General features: G+C 37.4%; 1 protein-coding gene across 5 annotated transcripts in view; it reads left to right on the forward strand.

The window, feature by feature from the left end:
- The first annotated feature begins 5992 nt into the window (after positions 1-5992).
- The window catches only part of MRPL42 (mitochondrial ribosomal protein L42), a 68794-nt gene continuing 54345 nt past the window's right edge, over positions 5993-20441 (forward strand). For 2 of the 5 annotated variants that reach the window (XR_003791241.1, XM_029206664.1), the window contains exons 1-5: positions 5993-6043; positions 7624-7762; positions 11951-12014; positions 13204-13288; positions 19140-19303. Coding sequence is in view for 4 of the 5 variants with exons in the window: in XM_029206664.1 (XP_029062497.1) it covers positions 7693-7762; positions 11951-12014; positions 13204-13288; positions 19140-19303 (383 nt within the window). In the remaining variant the exon portion in view is untranslated. The other 3 variants (XM_029206665.1, XM_029206662.1, XM_029206663.1) reach the window with 3 other exon arrangements.

Here is a 20441-nt window from a genome sequence, read left to right on the forward strand (position 1 = left end):
CATGGTGGTTTATTATACTTTTCTTTCTAATTTGTATGTGTTTGAAATTTTCTGTAATAAAACGTTTTTAAAAATTACAATCAAAAAGCTATCTAACAGCAAATTTAACAGTCTAAATTCTCTTATATATTCTAAATACTTAAATATAAATATAGAATACACATGTTTGTGTGTTATATTCTCAATGCTAACTGGAAAATAATACTACTAGGTGGGTTTGATTTACATCATCATTTCTACATTTAATTCAAAATCTTTATGGAGCTAAAAGTCACTTACACCCAAGGAAACAAGTAACCCCCAAGTAACCTGGGGTGACCTACGCAAGCAGTTTGGGGTGCCTTCCAGGTTGGTTGTGAGGGTGAGGTCTGGAAGTGCAGTCTTCCAGGACCTTCTTCTATATAACCTGAAAGGAGAAGCAGAGCCCTCTTTTATGGTTGCTGTGCCAATAGGAATTCCAGTCCATACTCTCCAAATGGAGTGGTCTCACCACCCAAGTCACCTAAATTCACGTTATACATTTTACCAAATCTTCAGTATGATTTGAGTTTCTAACCTCCTACCCAAGCTGTTTCACTTATTTGATTTATCAACATATTCAATAGAGGTATTTACTGCCGGAAGCTATTCAGAATTCTTTTCACTTTCTATCAGTATGGGAGGGTCACCCTGTTTATATTTAAATAACATCTAATTGGATTACTAAACCAATCTCTGGCTTTACAGTCAGAATACCAAAGGCGTCCTAAGGACACTTATTCTGACATGGTGCCAGGAACCTCCCTTTTGTTCCTCCAAATCCACTCTTCATCTTGTCCACTCTGCTCTCTGCCCAGGAAGCAGACTCGAATAGACTACACTATATGGAGGGGGTTTCTGTTTGGTTTGGGCCAATGAGAAGCCCTTGCAGGAGATTAGAGAGGGAAAGGATAGGGAAGTCAGAGTAATTATTACCCTGGGTTGCTCCTGGCAAGGTCACCTCAGGCTGGCTACGCCCTTCAACAGATGACTGCTCTCCTCCAGGTAGCCAACTACAGGGTTCTCTCCTTCTGGGATCCAGTTACTGCTCCCTCTCTTTGTCCCTTCTGGCCTGGAAGGAACAGCCAGTGGTACTAAGCCCAGGTTATACCACTGCTGATCCTGGAATGATACCAGTTTGAGTATGTCATTTGCTTTCCTCTGAGACTAAGTGATATGCCAACTTAAAGCTAGAAATAATTATTGTCCATTTTAGACTAAGTCCATTTATTCATTTTTAATTACATTCAGTAGATTATTCCTGACAGTCAAAATATATATTTTAATGTCAAAGAAATAAGTAATCTCTTTGGGTCAGATGTTCATAAAAATTTATTATACAAATATTTATTAAGCACCTACAAGATACAATTATTGCTAGTATTGATTGAGTGCTTACTACCTGTCAGGTACTTTGCAAAGCATTTTACTTACCTTCTGTTATTTACCCAATAATTCTATAAAGTAGGGAATATAATTATTATTCCCCCTTTTATGAAGAATAAACTGAGACTAAAAAATATTAAGAAAATAAATTTCTCCAAATATCATAGCTAGGAAGTCATGGAATCAAGATTCAAATTTAGGCAGAGATTCTCAGAATCTACTTGTTAATCTCTGCGCTCTACTGCCTCCTTAACATTATGCTATACATGTGAGCTATATAGCTGGAAAATAAGGTCCACCTACATGCAGGAAGCCCAAGATCTTATGGGTAGAGAAGACATAAATGTAAAAACCACTTGGAGCATTCATAAGAGAGCTTTTGAAGGAAAAGCCGTTTATAACTTGTGCTCCGTATTATGTTCAGTGTTATGGAGGACCTTACATTTTATTTTATTTTATTTATTTTTTTAAGAAGAAATTTCCATCTTCAGGAAACAACTTTTTTTAAAATAAATTTATTTATTTATTCATTTATTTTTGGCTATGTTGTGTCTTTGCTGCTGCCCAGGGGCGACTCTTGGTTGCGGTGTGCAGGCTTCTCATTGCAGTGGCTTCTCTTGTTGCGGAGCACAGGCTATAGGCACTCGGGCTTCAGTAGTTGTGGCACACGAGTTCAGTAGTTGTGGCTCACGGGCTCTAGAGCACAGGCTCAGTAGTTGTGGTGCATGGGCTTAGTTACTCCGCAGCATGTGGGATCTTCCCAGACCAGGGCTGGAACCCGTGTCCCCTGCATTGGCAGGCAGATTCTTAACCACTGTGCAACTAGGGAAGTCCAAGGCCCTTACATTTTAATCAGTACTAATCCTTTAGATATATTTTTCTTGAATCATTCATTTGTGATTTGAACTATTTTCATTCTGTCATTTCAGTGAGGATTAGGTTCCACTAGGTTCCACTATTAGAAAAGAGGCTCAAAGTAACGCTGAGTTAAACAAGATAAAAGTTTACTTCTCTCTTGTAAAAATCCCTAAGTAGGAAGTGCAGGGACTAGGAGCTCTGGTCCACAAAGTTATCAAAAACCCAGACTCCTTCCAGCTGACTACTCCATCATTCCTAAGTCTAGGCCCTCTAAATGCTAGTGTTCTAAGATAGTGACCATAACATCCACTCTCCTGGAGTAAGGATGGAGTAAGGGGCAAAGAGTGCCCACCAGCTATCTTTAAGGAAGAGAGCAAAGCTGCTGCAAGACACATTTGCTTACATTTCATTGGCCAGCACTTAGTCACATGACTACATCTATGCTTGCAAGGGAGGCTGGGAAATGTAGATTTTTTAATTCAGAGTAGACATACACTCAGGAGAAGATTAGGTGTTCTATTAACATGGAAGAAAGGGAGAAATAGCTATAGGGGAATAACAGTTTCTGCTGTAAATTTCTCACAGTTCCTGGTGAGATTATTTATCAATGTGATTAAAGGTGTGCAATTTATCTTCACAAGGCAAAACAAACACTTCTTAAGGACAATACTCAATGCATACTAGAAAAACGGGGTCTTATTATTTTGGATAAGTTTCAAATATATGTGGTCTCCCAGAAAGCCCTTTATAAGCATTACTTGCCAAGTGTGAAATAGTTCTTAAAAATATAAAATAGATCTGCCTTTGTCACCAGCCTCATTGTTTTTGCTAGCACTCTGTATTCTAGTCACATTGACCTTATTTTTGTTTCTTGTAAGAATCATACTACTTCCTACCTTAGGGCCCTCACTCAGGCTGTTCTCTCTTGTACTCTTCATCTTTACAACTTCTACCCTTCCTTCAGATTTCTGCTTAAATTCATATCCTCAGGGGAGCCTTTCCTAACCCTAATAGACTAGTCAGACACCAACAGACTAGTTATATGCTCCGTGGCATTTTTTTCCCTCTGAGCACTCAGGACAATGATAATAAAATAATTAATTACACAATTATACATTAACTATCTGTCATCCCCACTTGATGTATAATCTCTGAAGACATAAACTGTTGCTCTGGTGTTTGGTACATCTAATAAGTGCTCAATAAATAGTTGTTGAATGAATGAACAAAGTAGAAGAAAGTTAAAATTTAGGAGTCGCAGGAAAGCATCTAATAATGAAATAACTTTAGACTATAGTGTGAGGATCTTTAATAATCTAAAGTAAGTCCTGATGATCTCTAGGAGCCTTGCAGTTTGAAACTGACAATATTTAAGCTATTCAGAGGAAAGATGTTCATGATACACGGTTAAGTGGGAAAAAAGATATATTAAGAAAGAAAATCTATTGTGCATGCATGTTTATCTGTACATGTATATTAACAGTAATAAAAGAAAACCTAAATATAATGTGTTTGTGTGAAAGAAAGGGAGGCTGAAGGAGAATCAGGCTGGCTGGTTCACATCTCAGCTCCATCACTGGCCAAGGGCTTTAAAATAGTACACAGCATGTGTCCAATAAATGTTATATTATCATAATATAGATATACGAAGAGACAAAAGTGAAAGGTTTTACATCAAAATATTAGCAGTGATTATCTCTTGGGTTTTGTTTTTAAAATCTGTGTTAGCACTTTTTTTTTTTGGCCACACTGTGCAGCTTGTTGGATCTTCGTCCCCCGCCCCACCCCACCCCCGCCAAGGACTGAACCCGGGGCCACAGCAGTGAAAGTGCAGAGTCCTAATCACTGGACCACCAGGGAATTCCCTGTGTTAGTGCTTTTTTTTTTTTTTTTTTTTGGTGGTACGCGGGCCTCTCACTGTTGTGGCCTCTCTCGTTGTGGAGCACAGGCTCCAGACGGGCAGGCCCAGTAGCCATGGCTCACGGGCCCAGCCGCTCCGCGGCATGTGGGACCTTCCCGGACAAGGGCATGAACCCGTGTCCCTGCATCGGCAGGCGGACTCTCAACCACTGCGCCACCAGGGAAGCCCTGCCCTACTGTATTAAAATAACATTTACACAAATGAATCTGTGTCCTAATTCCATGTTATTACCACCAAGGCCTATAAAGCCCAACATGACCTGCCTCTTACCCCATCTCCTGCTGCTCTCCTCCACACCATACTCCAGCATATGATAAGCTGTTTCCACCCCCTTTTAGACTTCTAAATTGTTCCCTCAGCCTAGAGCTGTCTCGGCTCTCTTTCACATGCACATGGCTGGTTTCTTTCCTGGTCTCAGCTTTGTGAACATTTCCTGGCTGCACTGAGTCTCCCTGTTGGTCAGTGGTCCCCACTCTACTCACAGCCATCAAGACATGTCCTGTGGAATCATCTTTGATCCGTCCCTCTTCTGCTTTGCTCAGTGAATGTTTGACAAGTCCAGTTGATAGTTCATTCAAATATGTTTCTTCTCTCTGTCTCTCCCTACAGCATAGTCCAGAAAGACTACGGGGTGTCTTTGAAGGATGGACAAGATTCGAAAGGACAGAGATGGGTCCTCAATGTGAGCTTCCATAGGAGCAAAGATAAGCAGCAGAACCAGCCTGATATGCTGTGGGAAGTGAAGAGAGACATCACAGCAGTCCACATTTATGTTGTGAATGTAAGTGAACTTACATTCACTTATTTTCGATATTAAGGGCTACTTCAGGACTATGGCCCTTAAATTTTTGAGAGGTTGATTAACCCCCTTGATTACATGTTAAAAGCTATGAATCCTTTTCAGAAAAATGTACATAAATCCGAAATTTTGCAGATCACGGAGGAAAGGAATTCCCAGGTGAAACTAGGCTTTATCAGTCAATCACCTACTATCTTGAATACATGCAGTGTTATTTGTTTTATTCATTCAACAAACATTGGAGGCCTACGATGAGGCCAAGCACAGTTCTAGATATTAGATTTGTATACCGTATAGAACATACCTGTCCCTCTTGGCCTTCATGGATCTTGAATTCTGGCATAAGAGACAGACATTAAACAAGGAAACAAATGAAAATATAATGTCATATAATGGTAAATGTTATGAAAAAAATAAAGGAGGGCAATGGGACAAGGGCGGGTGAAGCTGTTTTAATGATGTGGTCCTCTCTGAAATGATATTTGAGCAAGAGCTGCATAAACTAAGTCAGTGGTCATGAGAAGCAGTGAGAGAAGACCATTGCTGGCAACGAGAACAGAAAGTGCACAGGCCCAGGGGCCTTTTCTTCCCTCTAAGATACACGGCGAGGTCCAGGATCCTGCAGGTCCTCCTCCCATAATGAATAACTGTGCTGGTTAGCACAGTTTTCAGAACATAGGTTGAAGCCTGTCCCATGCTTCCCCATTTCAAACGTCAAATCCAACCCCACCCCGCTTTCAGTACTTCTCTGAAATGCCTCTTCCCCTGGGAAACCTAACTCATCCAAGGAGGGATCTCAAGTTGCTCTAATTATTAGTATAAACGTTAAAAAATAGTGTTCGTTACTTTCTAAAGATATATGTGGGGCCAGTGAATTTGTTTTTTTGGGTAGCGCCGGTAAAGTTGCAGGCAAACTGCTGGAACTAAACGCGGGCGCTGTTGGGTGGATCCCCGCCTTACCCACGGCACCCGGGGCTCTTTCCCGCGGAGACTACATTTCCCAGAGTGCCCCGCGAGCCAGGAAGGCGCGTGGAGCGGTGTCTCTTAGGACCCGGGTTGAGGTAAGATGGCGGGCTCGCGGTGAGTTGCGGTCAAGTAACCATTTCCCTCTCCTTCTCCCGTTTAGGAGTCCCTAAGAGCTGGGCAAGCCCAGAAAGTTTATAGGCAGCTGTCGAGGTCTCCTACCTGTCGTTTGCGGCAAGATAAAGCCTCTGGCATTACTAGACTCGGTCCGTCCTGCAGAAGGGCCGGCGTGTGGCCGCGCGCTTACCGTGGGGTCTGGTTCTGGTAGCCTGTTCCTCAAGCCTCAGTCCCTCCCAGACTCTCCGCAGTCCTCTATTGTTCCAGCGTTGAATTCCGGGCCAAGGGGTTTACCCTCTGAATTCTCTCTCTGGGGTGAATAATGTGACCTCTGGGTTTCGGACAGAGGGGACCTAACGTCCCCTCAAGTGTTTTGTTTCTCATTTCGTGGTCAGAAGCTGTGGGCTTGCGTTACACCCATAGTACCTATTAAGCAGCAGTAAAGTGGCAGGTAAACCGTTTGAGCTTTCGGAGCCTCGCTTCTTAGTGTTTTAAATGGAGACGCCTACTTCACAGACTTGTGAAGGAGCATATAATGTATAGGAAAATGGGTCGTAAAGTGTAGGAGGCACACTGTAGGTACTCAGGGATGGCACTGCTAATGTACCGACACTGCAAGGAATCAGTCTGCGTAGTTCAACGACTAAGACTGATGAAATAAGCTTTTATCACTGTGCGGGGGTGGTGGGAGGGGAATAGTCATCGAGGCCAGTTGAAAACAAGTGATGTATGTCATTTATTCACAACAGACCTGGAGCTTGTGGTTGTTTCCCCCCATTTTACCGTGGAAGGAACTGAGGGTTGCTTCGTTAATGACTTGCCCAAACTTTTCCAGTTTGTAAGGGATTGACTCTGAAGTTCTTGGAAGCAATTTATTTAAATTTTGTACCTTAGTTTCTTCATGAATCAAAATAAAGATGCCTCTTATGATTAGGATGAGAGTAAAATGAATGGTAGTGGAAGCACCTTGGAAAGTTAAAAAGCTTATATAAGAGGGTGAAATTTTATTTGGGATTTTGGGTGTTTATATGTGTTTTTCCAAGTCAGTATTTAATAAGCCAAGGCTAGGCCTTCTTGTTTAATATTTGATTTAATCAGAAACAGAATACCCCTTTAAGAGATGTAATAAAATCTTGTGTGTGGTACCTGGGAGGTTGTACACCGACACATTTGCTTTATGAAAGGAGAATGCTCTGTGTAGCATGTGTGAGTGACTGTTTCTAAGAGTAATTACACATTGGCTGAGCACTCATTGAATGGAAAGAACTACGCTAGGTGTTGAGAAGTTTGCATTTAAGATAAATAGTAGTGGACATAGTTCTTGGGTTTCTGATCTTACTATACATTTTGATGATGTTGCTTTTTGTACTGTATTGCCTGGAAATGGAAAGTTGTTTAAAAGTTTTGTGTTACGCAACTGTAGTTCTCGGCAGTGATCCTATTTTGTAGTGTTCAGTGTATTGTGTCACTTTAATTTATCATAGGTAGCACTGATTTTTCTTTATCTCTTATGCAGGGGTGAAAATAGTATACCTAGAAGCAATTTTTTTTTTTTTTTTAGAAGCAGATTTTAAAAGCAGTTTCTCTTCAAATCATCTTTCATACCACCTGATAAGCATCTTGATTCACCATGGCGTTGGCAGCAGTAAAATGGGCTATATCAAGCAGAACTATCTTGAAACATTTATTTCCAATTCAAAGTAAGTGAGTTTTTTAATGTTTAAAAAGTGTTTTTTTTTTAATATTTATTAATTTATTTTGGCTGTGCCAGATCTTCGTTTTGGCATGCATGCGGGATCAAGTTCCCTGACCAGGGATTGAACTCTGGCCTCCTGCATTGGGAGCGCGGAGTCTTATCCACTGGACCACCAGAGAAGTCCAATGTTTAAAAAGTTTTAAACTTTTTCAAATATTATAGTAATACATGTTCACTGAAGAACATTTAATGTAGTTATTGTATGTGCCTGCTATTGTATAGGAGTGTAACGTGGAAAGATCTCAGTATAGAAGGGGGAAAAAGTATGTCATAGAAGAGTATATATCGTATGATCTCATTGTGCATTTAAAAGATGATCGACCATATATGTGTGTGTGTATATATGTATAAATGCAGAGTAAAAGACATGAACCAAATAAGTTATCTCTGTAGACCACAAGTGGGATTTAACCGAGGGCAAGGGAGGGATTGATAAAGAGGAACTTTTTCTAGTTTGAATCACTTTTATTTATATTTTCACATACTGCTTTTTTTAGTAGTTCCTAAAATTAGCAAAGGGCAAATTTACAATTCCATCTTACAGGGTGATTATTGTTACTATTTTGGTGTGTTCTTTTGTGTTTTTTCTGTGTAATTTAAAAAAAATTTCTTCCTTTTCTGAAGAAACATAGTCACATATTTTCTTCAAAGCCTATTAATACATGTTTGATAGTCAAAAATTGATCTATATAAATAGTCTATTAAAATCTTATTTCCTGACCAACCTTCTTTTCACTTTACTTTTCCTCTGTCTGTGAACTGCATTCTCCCATTTGTAAAGAAGACACGGTTAGAGGCTACAATAGGTTTGCTTTTTCATGTTTAGTGAGCCAACTTTTTTACACATCTCTGCCTGACCTTAATTGCTTCCTTCATGTTTCCTATTGAATACCATTTGTAATTGAACATTTTTATTGAATTAAGAGGAAAAGAGTTGTTTGAAGACTAGGGTAAAAAGCTGTATAAATGAAAGTATAATTAAGTAAACAGAGGAGGAGATTGCCAAGAGACTGTAGGTATACACTAAAATCATAGTGAAAACAAAACTGTAGTCAGCTCTTGATTACCTAGGAGCATTTTGTTGTTGTTGTTGAGAATTGGGAGAGAGACCTCTGCTGCTTAGTTTCCCTTTTGCCCTGATAGGAACTCAGCCCCAAGGCTGATGGGAACTCAGACATAATCAGTTTTTACCTAGCTCATGTCCTGAAACAGCAATTTGTCCTCACTCAGGTTAATCTGCAAACCAGTTCATCTGCCCCTGGGTAAGTTAAAATTGTCTGTGTATACTTTACCAACTAGATTGTAAATTTGTACAGTGTCTATTTTAGTGTCCTCAGTGCCTCTCATACATGATAAGTGATAAATAAATGTTTGTTGAATGGATCTCAGTTGTCAAAATATCTGATTAGTGAAGAATGAATTTGGGTTACCCCAGAAAATTATTCCATTATCACTCAGTCATCCTAGTAATTAATGACTACCTAACTTCTTGCATCCTTAACCCTCTTGTTTTACACAATTTCTGTTATTACTATTGAAGGTAAAGTATTATTACCGTTACTGTTGATATTTTATATGAAAAGGAAGGACATTAAGATTAGAGGCAAAGCAAAACTGTGATTGGAAAGTTCAGTGAGCACAAATAAAAAGGCCTCCCTGTATTCCAGAAGGAACATTTAAAACCTTCCAAAATATACAGTCAATGTGGGAATTTTACAGCTTTTAAGCATATTAAGTCATTTGGTCTTTACAACTTTGAATTTTACAATAACTTACCTATCACGTGGCATTATTCTCTTTCTGAAGATGAAGGAACTTGAGTTCTCTTGCCCTCAGAAGCTCAACCAAAGTTGCATATCTGGTAAATTAGACCTATGATCAAAACCTATGTCTTCCCAATATACTTTCTGCTATACCTCCTTTGTTGTTGTAATTTAAAATATTCAACATTTGAAAATGAAGTGGGACTATCAGCTTTTATAGATCATGTCAAAATGCAATTAAATGTGTGTGTGTATAAATATATATATGTAAAACAAGAAAAGCCTGTGAGTTGTGGAGAGCTGACTCTCATTGAAATTCTTTTCGGCACATTGAGTTGATTTGGATTGATTGATGTTAACTTTGGCATCAGTTATAATTATGCATTTAGAACCTCTGATACTTAACCATATCTAGAATTTTTCTCTTGATAAAATGTCAAATGCATTTTTCAAGTATTAATTATGCAGAAATTAACATTTTAGAGGCAGTTTGACAATCTCTTCTTTATTAGTAGGAACTATAGGGGACACAGTAATGAAAAAGGTGGGATTCCTGGCCTTAAGGAACTTATTTAGACTTGTAGTTGAAACAGACACCTATGGAAACAATACCTGGAATATGATGTGGTAGAATGTGATGTATGTCATGAGGGTACAAACAAATGTCTAAGTTAGTGCAGAGTACAAATTTTGCAGTTTCCTGTTGAACTAAATACTGTTGTCTTGAGTTTTCCCTCCTGCCTAGTTAAGAGTGGTAGATTCTGTCTGTCCTGCCTCTGCCACCCAACCCTGTTTCTTTCAGCAAACATGTACATCACTTAGCTGGTGTATTCAGAGAATACAAACTGCTTTTAATATTAATCCATACATAATTAAGAAGATCCCCAACAGTGTCAGACAAGAAAATAAAATATGTGTAAATGATTTTTACATTACCCTCTGATTTATCTTAATAAATGCTCTTCTGTACTAGCACAGATATTTGAAAATTAATAAATCTTTTGAAAGATGAGGTTATATTTCTAATTCTTTGTATTTTGTTATCTTTATATCAATAGAATTTTGGGGTTGACATTTTGCTAAGTAATCTTTTATGATACTAATGAATTTTGTTAAGGTACTTTTAATGCATTGGAGTAAGAATTTATATTTAGACCTCTAAGTATATGCAATCCTTTGGGAAAGGAGAGTTTACAGATCTTTGTTTAGACATCTTTGATACATATAAATAACTGATGCATTAAAAAAAAGGACACAATGATGGTATAGCAATGTCATATGGAGTGTTGGTTGTGGGACATGTAAAATAGACAACTCTTTCTGTGATGGGGATGTAGGGCAGGAAGGGGGAAAAGGATTTCATGGAAGGGTAGCATTTGACTCTTGAAAGATGAGTGGTATTTGAACAAAGTGGGGATGGCATTCCATACTCAGGAGCAAGTGGCTCAGTTGAGAGAAGTTGATCCTTGGTTTTAGCCAAGATATATTCAGAATTTTTTTTTAACCATACTGAGCTACATTTACATTTTTTCTTTATATTTAAAAGAACATAATTTCTCTGAACATAGAGGGACCTTTCACAAACTTTAAAAAAAGTAGTTATGGCTCTTGAATTTGCAGGTATTCTAAAAACGGAAAATATGCTTTGAAGTGTTGCATTTTGATTAAGAAAAGTTGATTTTGAACAGTTCATTTTGTATTTCATTACTTAAACACTTGCCCTTTATGAGCTATGCACTCCAGTCACACTAAAGTTTTTATTTTATTATATTATTTATTTATTTATTTGGCTGAGCCGTGCAGCTTGCGGGATCTTAGTTCCCCAAGCAGGGATTGAACCCAGACCCCAGCAGTGAAAGTGCTGAGTCCTAACCACTGGACCACCAGGGAATTCCCAACACTAAAGTTTTTAGAATACTCAGAAACTTTATGTTCTTTCTTTCCTCTGGTCCTGGCACTTTTTTTTCCCTCTGCAAGGAACACTGTACTCATCCCCTAACAACTCCAGCTTACTCCATCATCCTTCAGAACACCTTAAACATCATCTCCACTGGAAAAGCATTCTTGAACCTGTACACTCCTGTTTTGTAATCTGTCCATGTGTCCCTTTCACTTCCAATGCTTACCCTTCCTAACAGGGCTTATCTTTATATTGGAATTTTGTTTACTTGTCTCTCTCTCACCAGACTTGCACCCTTTTTGAGGTCAGGGACTGGATGTTAACTTGTTGAATCCCTAGCTCCATGTACAGCCCTGTTTCATAGTGAATACAGTAAATAGTGGTTGAATGAGTAAAACTAGCTTTACATTGGTGTGAGGACATATGCTCAAATTAACTAAATCCATCTTACTGTTTGGGGTTTTTGCAGATGGAGCCTTATATTGTGTTTGTCATAAAACTACGTATTCTTCTCTTCCAGATGACTATAATTGGTATGTATTGAAATCCAATTGAAAGAAAAAAGTTCGTTAGCTCTATCTGAAATGATTTAATTTTATTTCTTGTTTTGGTATTTTCTGCTTTCTTTTCTGATTATTCTTTCTTTAATTTTGTTTTTAAAAATTATTTCAGTGATCTTATTTACCCAGTGTCTGGGCTTATAAATGGTTTAAATAAAAATCATTATCATTGTGTTTCACTGAATACTTCATTTGTTGTAAGACAGACTTGCTGATAGAAATGCTGTCTTTTCTTCCTGAAGTATTCTTTAGCTTTTTGGAAAAACAATACTTTTTATGGTTTTCTCTTAGGGTTCATATGTATTAGCTTAAGCAGTTACTTATCTTTTGTTAACATTGAATAATCCTAAATTACAAATATTTAATTCAACCACAATTTATTTGGTACTTATTCTAGTCAGTACGCTAAGAACTAGGAATAACATATGAATGAAATATTGTCCTTTATCTCTATAGCAGCGTTTTATGTGCAGAAACTACAACATGTTTTCTTAAGTTACATTGTTTTCATTGTGAATTTTAGTAAAAATGTATTTTCTTCCCTCTTGACACCAGTTTTAATTGTAAATTTAGTAAGTATTAGGATAGTGATGAAATAAGACTAGGAAATAGGTAGCACTTTTGAACCTGAAAAGATTGAGTCTTATGTGACGTGTTTTGCATTATGCCAAAGGCACTTGGAGAAATGCTGATCTAGAAAAAGTGCTCAGCTACAATCTTTATGACTGGAAATTCAGGTGATCCTTTACCTGGAAGATTATGTATTTTGCTGATCTTCGGCTTTAATAATTTAAGTAATCTCCTTACAGCTTTTTGAAGGTAGCTTTTAGATAAGGAAAAGAAGTTCTATTAATAGTGATGAATGAACATGAAGATCTCTTCCAAAGGTTAAGAAAACAAGTAACTTTAACAAAACAAATAATTTGAAGAATAATTTAGATAAAATAGCGTGTAATGCAGTAAAGGTTTGTTGTGGTAGTTAAGCTGACACATTTTGTGGGATGGTATGAGTTGTCCCCTGTAATATGGGTACCTGGTTTGCCAGTCCAGTGACATGATGGCATTTATTCTTCAGGGATTGGTGATTAACAAATTATGGCTCTAATAATCATTTTGCCTTGAATACAGTATAACTCTGTTTCTAAAACATTCTTTTTTTTAGCAAAGTAGAGCTTGCTTTGACATCTGATGGCAGGACAATAGTATGCTATCACCCTTCTGTGGACATTCCGTATGAACACACAAAAGTATGTATAAGAAAATCTCTTGTAATTTTTAATTTGTTGTTGGACTATTCACCCTTCTTTACAGTATCTGAAGAGAAGGGAATTGTTTGATTTTCTTTATTTGGTTTAGATCTTTTGGCTTTTTTATTTTACTGTTTTGATTTTTCTCTTATTTCTTTTCATCATTTTTCTCTAAAGGTTTTTTTCAGTACACAAAGTGAAACATTTAACACAATTACGACATTAGTTTTCTGGTCTAAAATTTGGTAGATTTCTGACTAGGGATCAAACACACCTAGTATAAATTTTAAAAACACATTGTCCCGGGCTTCCCTGGTGGCGCAGTGGTTGAGAGTCCGCCTGCCGACGCAGGGGACACGGGTTCGTGCCCCGGTCCGGGAAGATCCCGCATGCCCCGGAGCGGCTAGGCCCATGAGCCGTGGCCACTGAGCCTGCGTGTCTGGAGCCTGTGCTCCGCAATGGGAGAGGCCACAACAGTGAGAGGCCTGCGTACCGCCAAAAAAAAAAAAAAACACATTGTCCCATACTACTTACTATATATTGCAATCTAATAAATTATGAAAAGTTTGTATTTTAGTGTACTGTTTCATAACTTTTATATTGTGTTGGTTTTGATAATCCTTTTCATGTTTGGTGAATCTCTTCTTTTTTCGGTTAGTTTTTTCTTTTGCTTTTTTTTAAAAAAATAAATTTATTTATTTTTGGCTGCGTTGGGTCTTCGTTGCTGCGCACGGGCTTTTCTCTAGTTGTGGTGAGCGGAGGCCACTCTTCGTTGTGGTGTGCAGGCTTCTCATGGTGGTGGCTTCTCTTGTTGCGGAGCATGGGCTCTAGGCGTGTGGGCTTCAGTAGTTGTGGCTCGTGGGCTCAGTAGTTGTGGCTCATGGGCTCAGTAGTTGTGGCTCACGGGCTCTAGAGTACAGACTCAGTAGTTGTGGTGCACGGGCTTAGTTGCTCTGCGGCATGTGGGATCTTACCGGACCAGAGCTCGAACCCGCGTCTCCTGCATTGGCAGGTGGACTCTCAATCACTGCACCACCAGGGAAGCCCCTGGTTTTTTTTTTCTAATGGGCCAACATGGGCATATATTTTAACTGGCCTAGTTTAATTTTTTCCATATATCTTCAAAAGCCAGGCACTAAATAAAGGAGGTTTTGTTTTTATTTTTAATATAATTTAACTTGACCCAAGTCTTTTTATTATTTTATATATGAATAGCTTCCTCATTTCTTTAAGCCCTCTTCTACTATATTTCGTAATGTTTGATTTGCTTTTTGAGGAGAAAATAATTCGTCACATGATGCATCTAGTGATACCTATTTTTAAAAATCATCATTAGGGCCAGAGTACCGGTTGGACAAAACAAATTAATGTTATTTTTACTAGTTTGTATTCCATTTTTAAAACCTCACCATTTTGTCTGCCTGCTTTGTATTCTAGCTAGATACCGTAGGCAGTATTCCAGTATTCCTTTTTTGTTTCATTTCTTTGGACAGTATGTAGAAAATAGGAGTAAGTCACTGACTTTTGGCATGTAAACCTCTAGCTCATACTATATTGTGCCTTCTTACATTGTTATTTTTTGTTATATTTCTGGTCACGTGCTTTATCCTTGTTTTAGCAGTTTATACTAAGAAGCCCAGGACTGTGTGATCATTTCTCAGTATCCAAACTCTCATCCCCATATGGCTCTTTGCATCCCTGAATCATAATTTTCCTATCTTGCCCAACTCTCAAAACTTTTCCACTGTACTTTTAGAACTTACTATCATCATTAAAATCTCTCATAACCTTAACTTCTTCCAGAATGTTGCCTTCACCTTCTGACTCTAACAGAAACTTGGCTGTACCCTGGTGTCTTTGCTTCCCTAGCACTCTTAAGTAGTTGTGCTTTTCTCTCCTAAACCCTTTTACTACTGAGCATAGAGATGGAATAGGTGTCCCTGTGGCTCTTCACTGTCATATCCAGATCATCTTTCCTCCTCCATAACAATTTCTAGCTTTGTAGTTTGTATCATTAAACCATACCATCTACTTATCTTTTTTCTTTTGCTGTTATCTGTCATCATGCATTTCACTTCTCCTCACCCTCATGTGACCCCATCCCTCCACTCTTCTTTGAAGATTTTAGATGTACTCTCACACCCTCCAACACTGTGTCCTAATTCTTTGTTATTTCAGTGTCCATGTAGATGATCTGTCTACTACCCCAGCCTCTTAACTTTTTGATCTTTTTTCCGCATGGGAGTGGAGCCCCCCACTCCTGTGGTTGTACCCTAGAGATGTTTTAATCACAAATAACTCCTCTTCCTTCCTCCCAATCTAGATTTTTAAGAATTCCACTAGCTTACTACCAACTCCCCCTAGTTTCCCAGCTTCAGGAATTATTCATCCCCTCATTAAGATCTGCATTAGTTGATCGAACCACTTGTTCACAGTCCTTCATGTATCTTGTACATTCTCACTTCTTTCCTTACCCAGCATAGATTCCATGGTCATCATCATAATCACTCCCTTGCATACATACCCATCTCCCTGCCTCTTTTTTTGTTGAACTCCCTTTGTTGTATCCGTTGTCTTCTCTCCCATGTCCTCAGTATTCCTCTCTCTAGTCTAGGAGATCACTCCTGTCAGTTCACACTAATCACTCTACTGCTACCACACTGGCCTCCATGCTGTTCTTTAAGGTAAGTACTTAGGAAGCTCCTGCCTCAGGGCCTTTGTAGTTACTGCTTCCTCTGCCTGGAATGCTTTTCCCCCAGAAATCCTCATAGTTTATTCCCTTTCCTTTAGATCTTTCCATATTTGTTACCTAGAGACCCTCCTTGCCACTACATTTAAAATAGTACCCCTGCCCCTGGAATCCCTATTGTCCTTCACTTTGCTTTGCTTTTCTTAATAGCATTTATCATTTCTGGCGCACTGGATATTTTCTTGCTTTTCTGTCTGTCTCCCTCCATTAAAATGTAAGCTCCATGAGGACAGGGCCTTGTCTGTTTTGTTCCCTGCTATATCCTTAGCACCTGGAATAATACCTGTACCTGGTAGGTGCACAATAAATATTGTTGATTAAATAAATAAATTTGGCCCTCTCTCTTCATGCTTAAGGGTTTTCTGTTTTAAGGCTAAGAGATATTTACATGGAGAAGCATGGAAATTTTTTGCTTCTAAAGTAATAAATTATAGATTGGACTTTATTTACAATAAGAAACATTCTCGAAAACATGTTACTGTAAAAATATGTTCCTTTTGAATCCAGATTTACAAATTTCATGAAGTTAGTATATAACATTAAATAACTATATTTAAAGGTGACTTAAAATTTAGATTTGATTTTCTTCTTTTCTCAAGGAAGTAGCTGCAACTCTAGTGGACCATTTCATTCTCTAGGCCCTGGAAAGCATATTGCATACAGAGATCCTGGTCATAAGTAGAAATACCTACTGACACTGGCTTTAGGAAAGTTAAGATGATTTGTATCTTTGGTTTTCTGGTAATTTACATTTGAATCTAAAAGATGTTGATTATTTTCCATGGATCCAGCTAAAAAGATTCTTCTTTCTGTTTCAGCCAAGTATGTGTTTTATTAAAACTAAAAATATTTTTCTAGAATTTAGGATTTCGAGTTTAGGAAGATAAAGATTTTAAACCAGGGGCAAAAAATAATGATTTGGAAAAATAAAGTAAAAATGTAAGTGCTCGAAATTCTTTTTAGTGGTTGATTTAGTCGAAATTTTCAAAAGTCAAATTTGAAAATTCTTAAGAAAAACAAGGGAAATTCAGGATGACAGTTCTGAATGTTTTTTTTTAAAGTTGACATTCAGTTTTATTTTACTTTTTACTTTTTACTGAAATATTCATGTACCCTTTCTTTGAAGTTTGATCAAGGAGATCAAATACAACCTAAAAATCAGTTCTGAGTCTGCAGAGGCTTTTGGTTTAGACTTCTAAGAAGCCATTAATTCCAATGTCTTTTATCTGTGTGCCTGGAAAAGAAATACAAAGCAGAGAGAATTTGTGATATATTAGAATTGAGCCTGTTGGGAATAGGAAGAGAGACAGTGAACTTTTATTAACACTTGAAAATAACTGTTTGATAATAGTTAAAACATTTGATCTTTAGCAACGAGTGTAGTAACCTAAAAGAGAAAACTATAGGCTCTAATCTAGCATTTGCTAGTATACCTCAGGGTCTGATAGTAACTTGCAAAGACACAAATATTAATATTTCACTCTACATGTAAGAGATGATCATATAAAATTACTTAAAATGTCTAAGGAGCTCTTTTTCTTTAAATAAATTTATATCACTGTTTTCCTGTTTGAGGCCTTAAAATAAATGTTAACAGCTACCTACCATTATTGAACTCAGAGAGTACAAGGGACAGCTCAGCATGTTATTATTTCACTTAATCCTCATCAAACCCTTATTAGGTAGATAATTACTCCTTAGATTTTATGAAAGGGAGATTAAGAGCTTAAATAACTATTCCAAGGTCACAGAGATAGTAGTTATTGACCAAAGCCCAATTCTTAACCTCTTCATTATACTTTCTCCTTATTCCCTCCCACACTAAGGAAGTGGTTCCTTATTCCTGCTTAAAGCAAATTGTTACACTTAAATCTAACTTTGAAAGCTTTTCATAATCTGATTTCTCAAGATCCGTTTTTTAAGATCACCTGCTTATTGTATGTTTTTACCTACTTTGCTTTATTTATAATGTTTGTTATTCCTTCTAGAATTCATTCTGCACTCTGTGACAAGGTTCTGACTTGGCTCCTGTTCTATTTCTCACTAATATCTTTGTTAATTTGCATCTCTATAGTACTTAGTCAGTTGTGCCACCATGTACTTATATATTGCCTTTTAAAGAGGTTTCATTTTTTCATGTACATAAACTAAATAAATATGAGTCTATGCTGTAACATTCAGTACAGTGGTAGAATGTAGCAGTTGTCGTTAATAGTGTGTGAATGTAAAGAAGACATCTGTGTTTGAATTGTTTCCTTTTTGATGGTAAATTCAGGTTTTCATTGTGTTGTAATACATATCTATGGTATTTGTAAAGCAAGGCAATGTTACAGTCTTGTGTTACATATGTTATCACTTAATATTTAAAAAATAGATAGCTTGACTTTCCAAGATACTGATTTTTAAGGGCTTTAATCAGCCAGCGTTGCTGATGGGCATATGTTATATCACTCATGTGTTGGGAGGAGATGAGATTTTTTTTAGTAATTAATGTCTTTGGGGGAAAAAAACTACTCGAATTACCATAAAGCATCATTTGATGGCATTTCAGGTACCTAAAATGAAAACATTGAGAAATTTCCTGCTTCTTTTGGATATAAGAAATGTCATTTTCTATTAAAGGTTTTTCATTGTATCTCACTTTAATGGTATGCAAGGTAGAGACTAAACTTTTAAGTTAAAAAATAATAATGGGCACAATTTATAGTTTTGAGAAATAGAAACTAAAATATGTTTTATTATTGGGGGAAAATAACTTTAAGAACTTTATTATTGGAAAGGGAACCCAAAACTTGATATGAGAAGAAAAATATTTCTGGGGAATTCGCTGACAATACAGTGGTTAGGACTCTGTTCTTCCACTGCAGGGGGCACGGGTTTGATCCCTGGTCAGGGAACTAAGATCCTGCCTGGTGTGGCCAAAAAAAAATTCTGATTCTTTAATGAATAGTGCAGCTAAGTGAAACTGTTCTGCTGACTTATTTACCCACCTTTAGGTACGAAAATGAAGTACTCAGTGTGGTAATTATTTTACTGTAAACTCAATCAGATGCTGGCTAACATTCCTACGTTTTGATTTGTTCATTGCTGATTATTTTGCAGCCTATCCCTCGGCCAGATCCTGTGCAGAATAATGAAGAAACACATGATCTAGTGCTGAAAACCAGATTAGAAGAAAAAGGTGAATACTTAGAGCAAGGACCCATGATAGAACAACTTAGCAAAATGTTCTTTACTACTAAGCACCGTTGGTATCCTCGTGGACAGTAAGTTCTATTTTCTTTTCTTCTTCAACTCTCACTGAACCCTACAGAAATACATAACTTTACTTCTATTAACAAACTTCTGAGGTTGTACTTTGCATGAAGGAATTAACACCCAGTATGATCACCTATTAAATTGTATTTTTAAATCTACATATATATAGCTAAAATGAAATAGTACTTCTTTTCCTTTATTTTAGTGGGGGAGTTTAACCAAAGCTTTCAGGGAATTTTGCAAGAGTTCTTGAAAATTTTTCCATTCCGTGATGTAGTCATTTTATGTATTGTTTTGATTCATCTTCTTGATGAATACTTGATCTTGTCCTCAGCCCTCTATCCATTTATTTAACAGATTTTGAGTTATTGCAGAAAAAATTGGGGTACAGCAAATGATTGGGAAGTATATATATTTCTCAGTTCCTTTAGGAGCTACAGTTGCCCCTCTGTTTCCCAGTACTCACATTTTATTACATTGATTCTTACCTCGTATCTAATTCTGGCTTTAATTTGTTTACTTCTTTTGATTCTTATTTCTTTCATATCTATCTTATTCCCTACTAAACTAAGAAACTAAAACGTGGCTTTTTAAAATTGTTTGAGCAAACTTTGTTTTTATTCACTTGTTTTATTCACTTTGCTTTTACTCACCCAGTAACTAGCACTGGGCTGGCACATTTATGGCAGGACATGCTTATGGAATTAATGAATATTTAATCATTGAGCTGCTTGAAGTGATGGGTGATCAGAAACACAATCGTTGTTTGTAAGTTGTTAATAGTCAAGGAAGGAAGATAGTAGAGTAAATAAACAAATCAAGAGATTGACATTTGAAGGATGGTTAGGAGTTAGCCATGCAGAATGGGGAAAAGGCTTCACAGGCTGAGAACAGTATGTCATAGAGTAAGCTGGGGAAACTGCAAGTAGTTCAGCTTGGATGGGACCCAGAATATGAGGAGGGAATGTAAGAAGGGTCTCATGAAGGATTTTGTGTCGTGCTGAGGAGTTTAGGTTTTATTTTCATTGCCAAATTCTAAGAATCAAACTGACATCCCCAAAGTTTATGCATTAGGAAATCCTTAAGTAGGTTCTGTATTTGGGATAAGGTGATACGTGGAAAGATTGGAGTCAGAGGGACTTGCTA

This window comes from Monodon monoceros, unplaced genomic scaffold (assembly GCF_005190385.1).
Source record: "Monodon monoceros isolate NGI ecotype Baffin Bay Population unplaced genomic scaffold, NGI_Narwhal_1 Super_Scaffold_6, whole genome shotgun sequence".
Lineage (NCBI taxonomy): Eukaryota > Metazoa > Chordata > Mammalia > Artiodactyla > Monodontidae > Monodon > Monodon monoceros.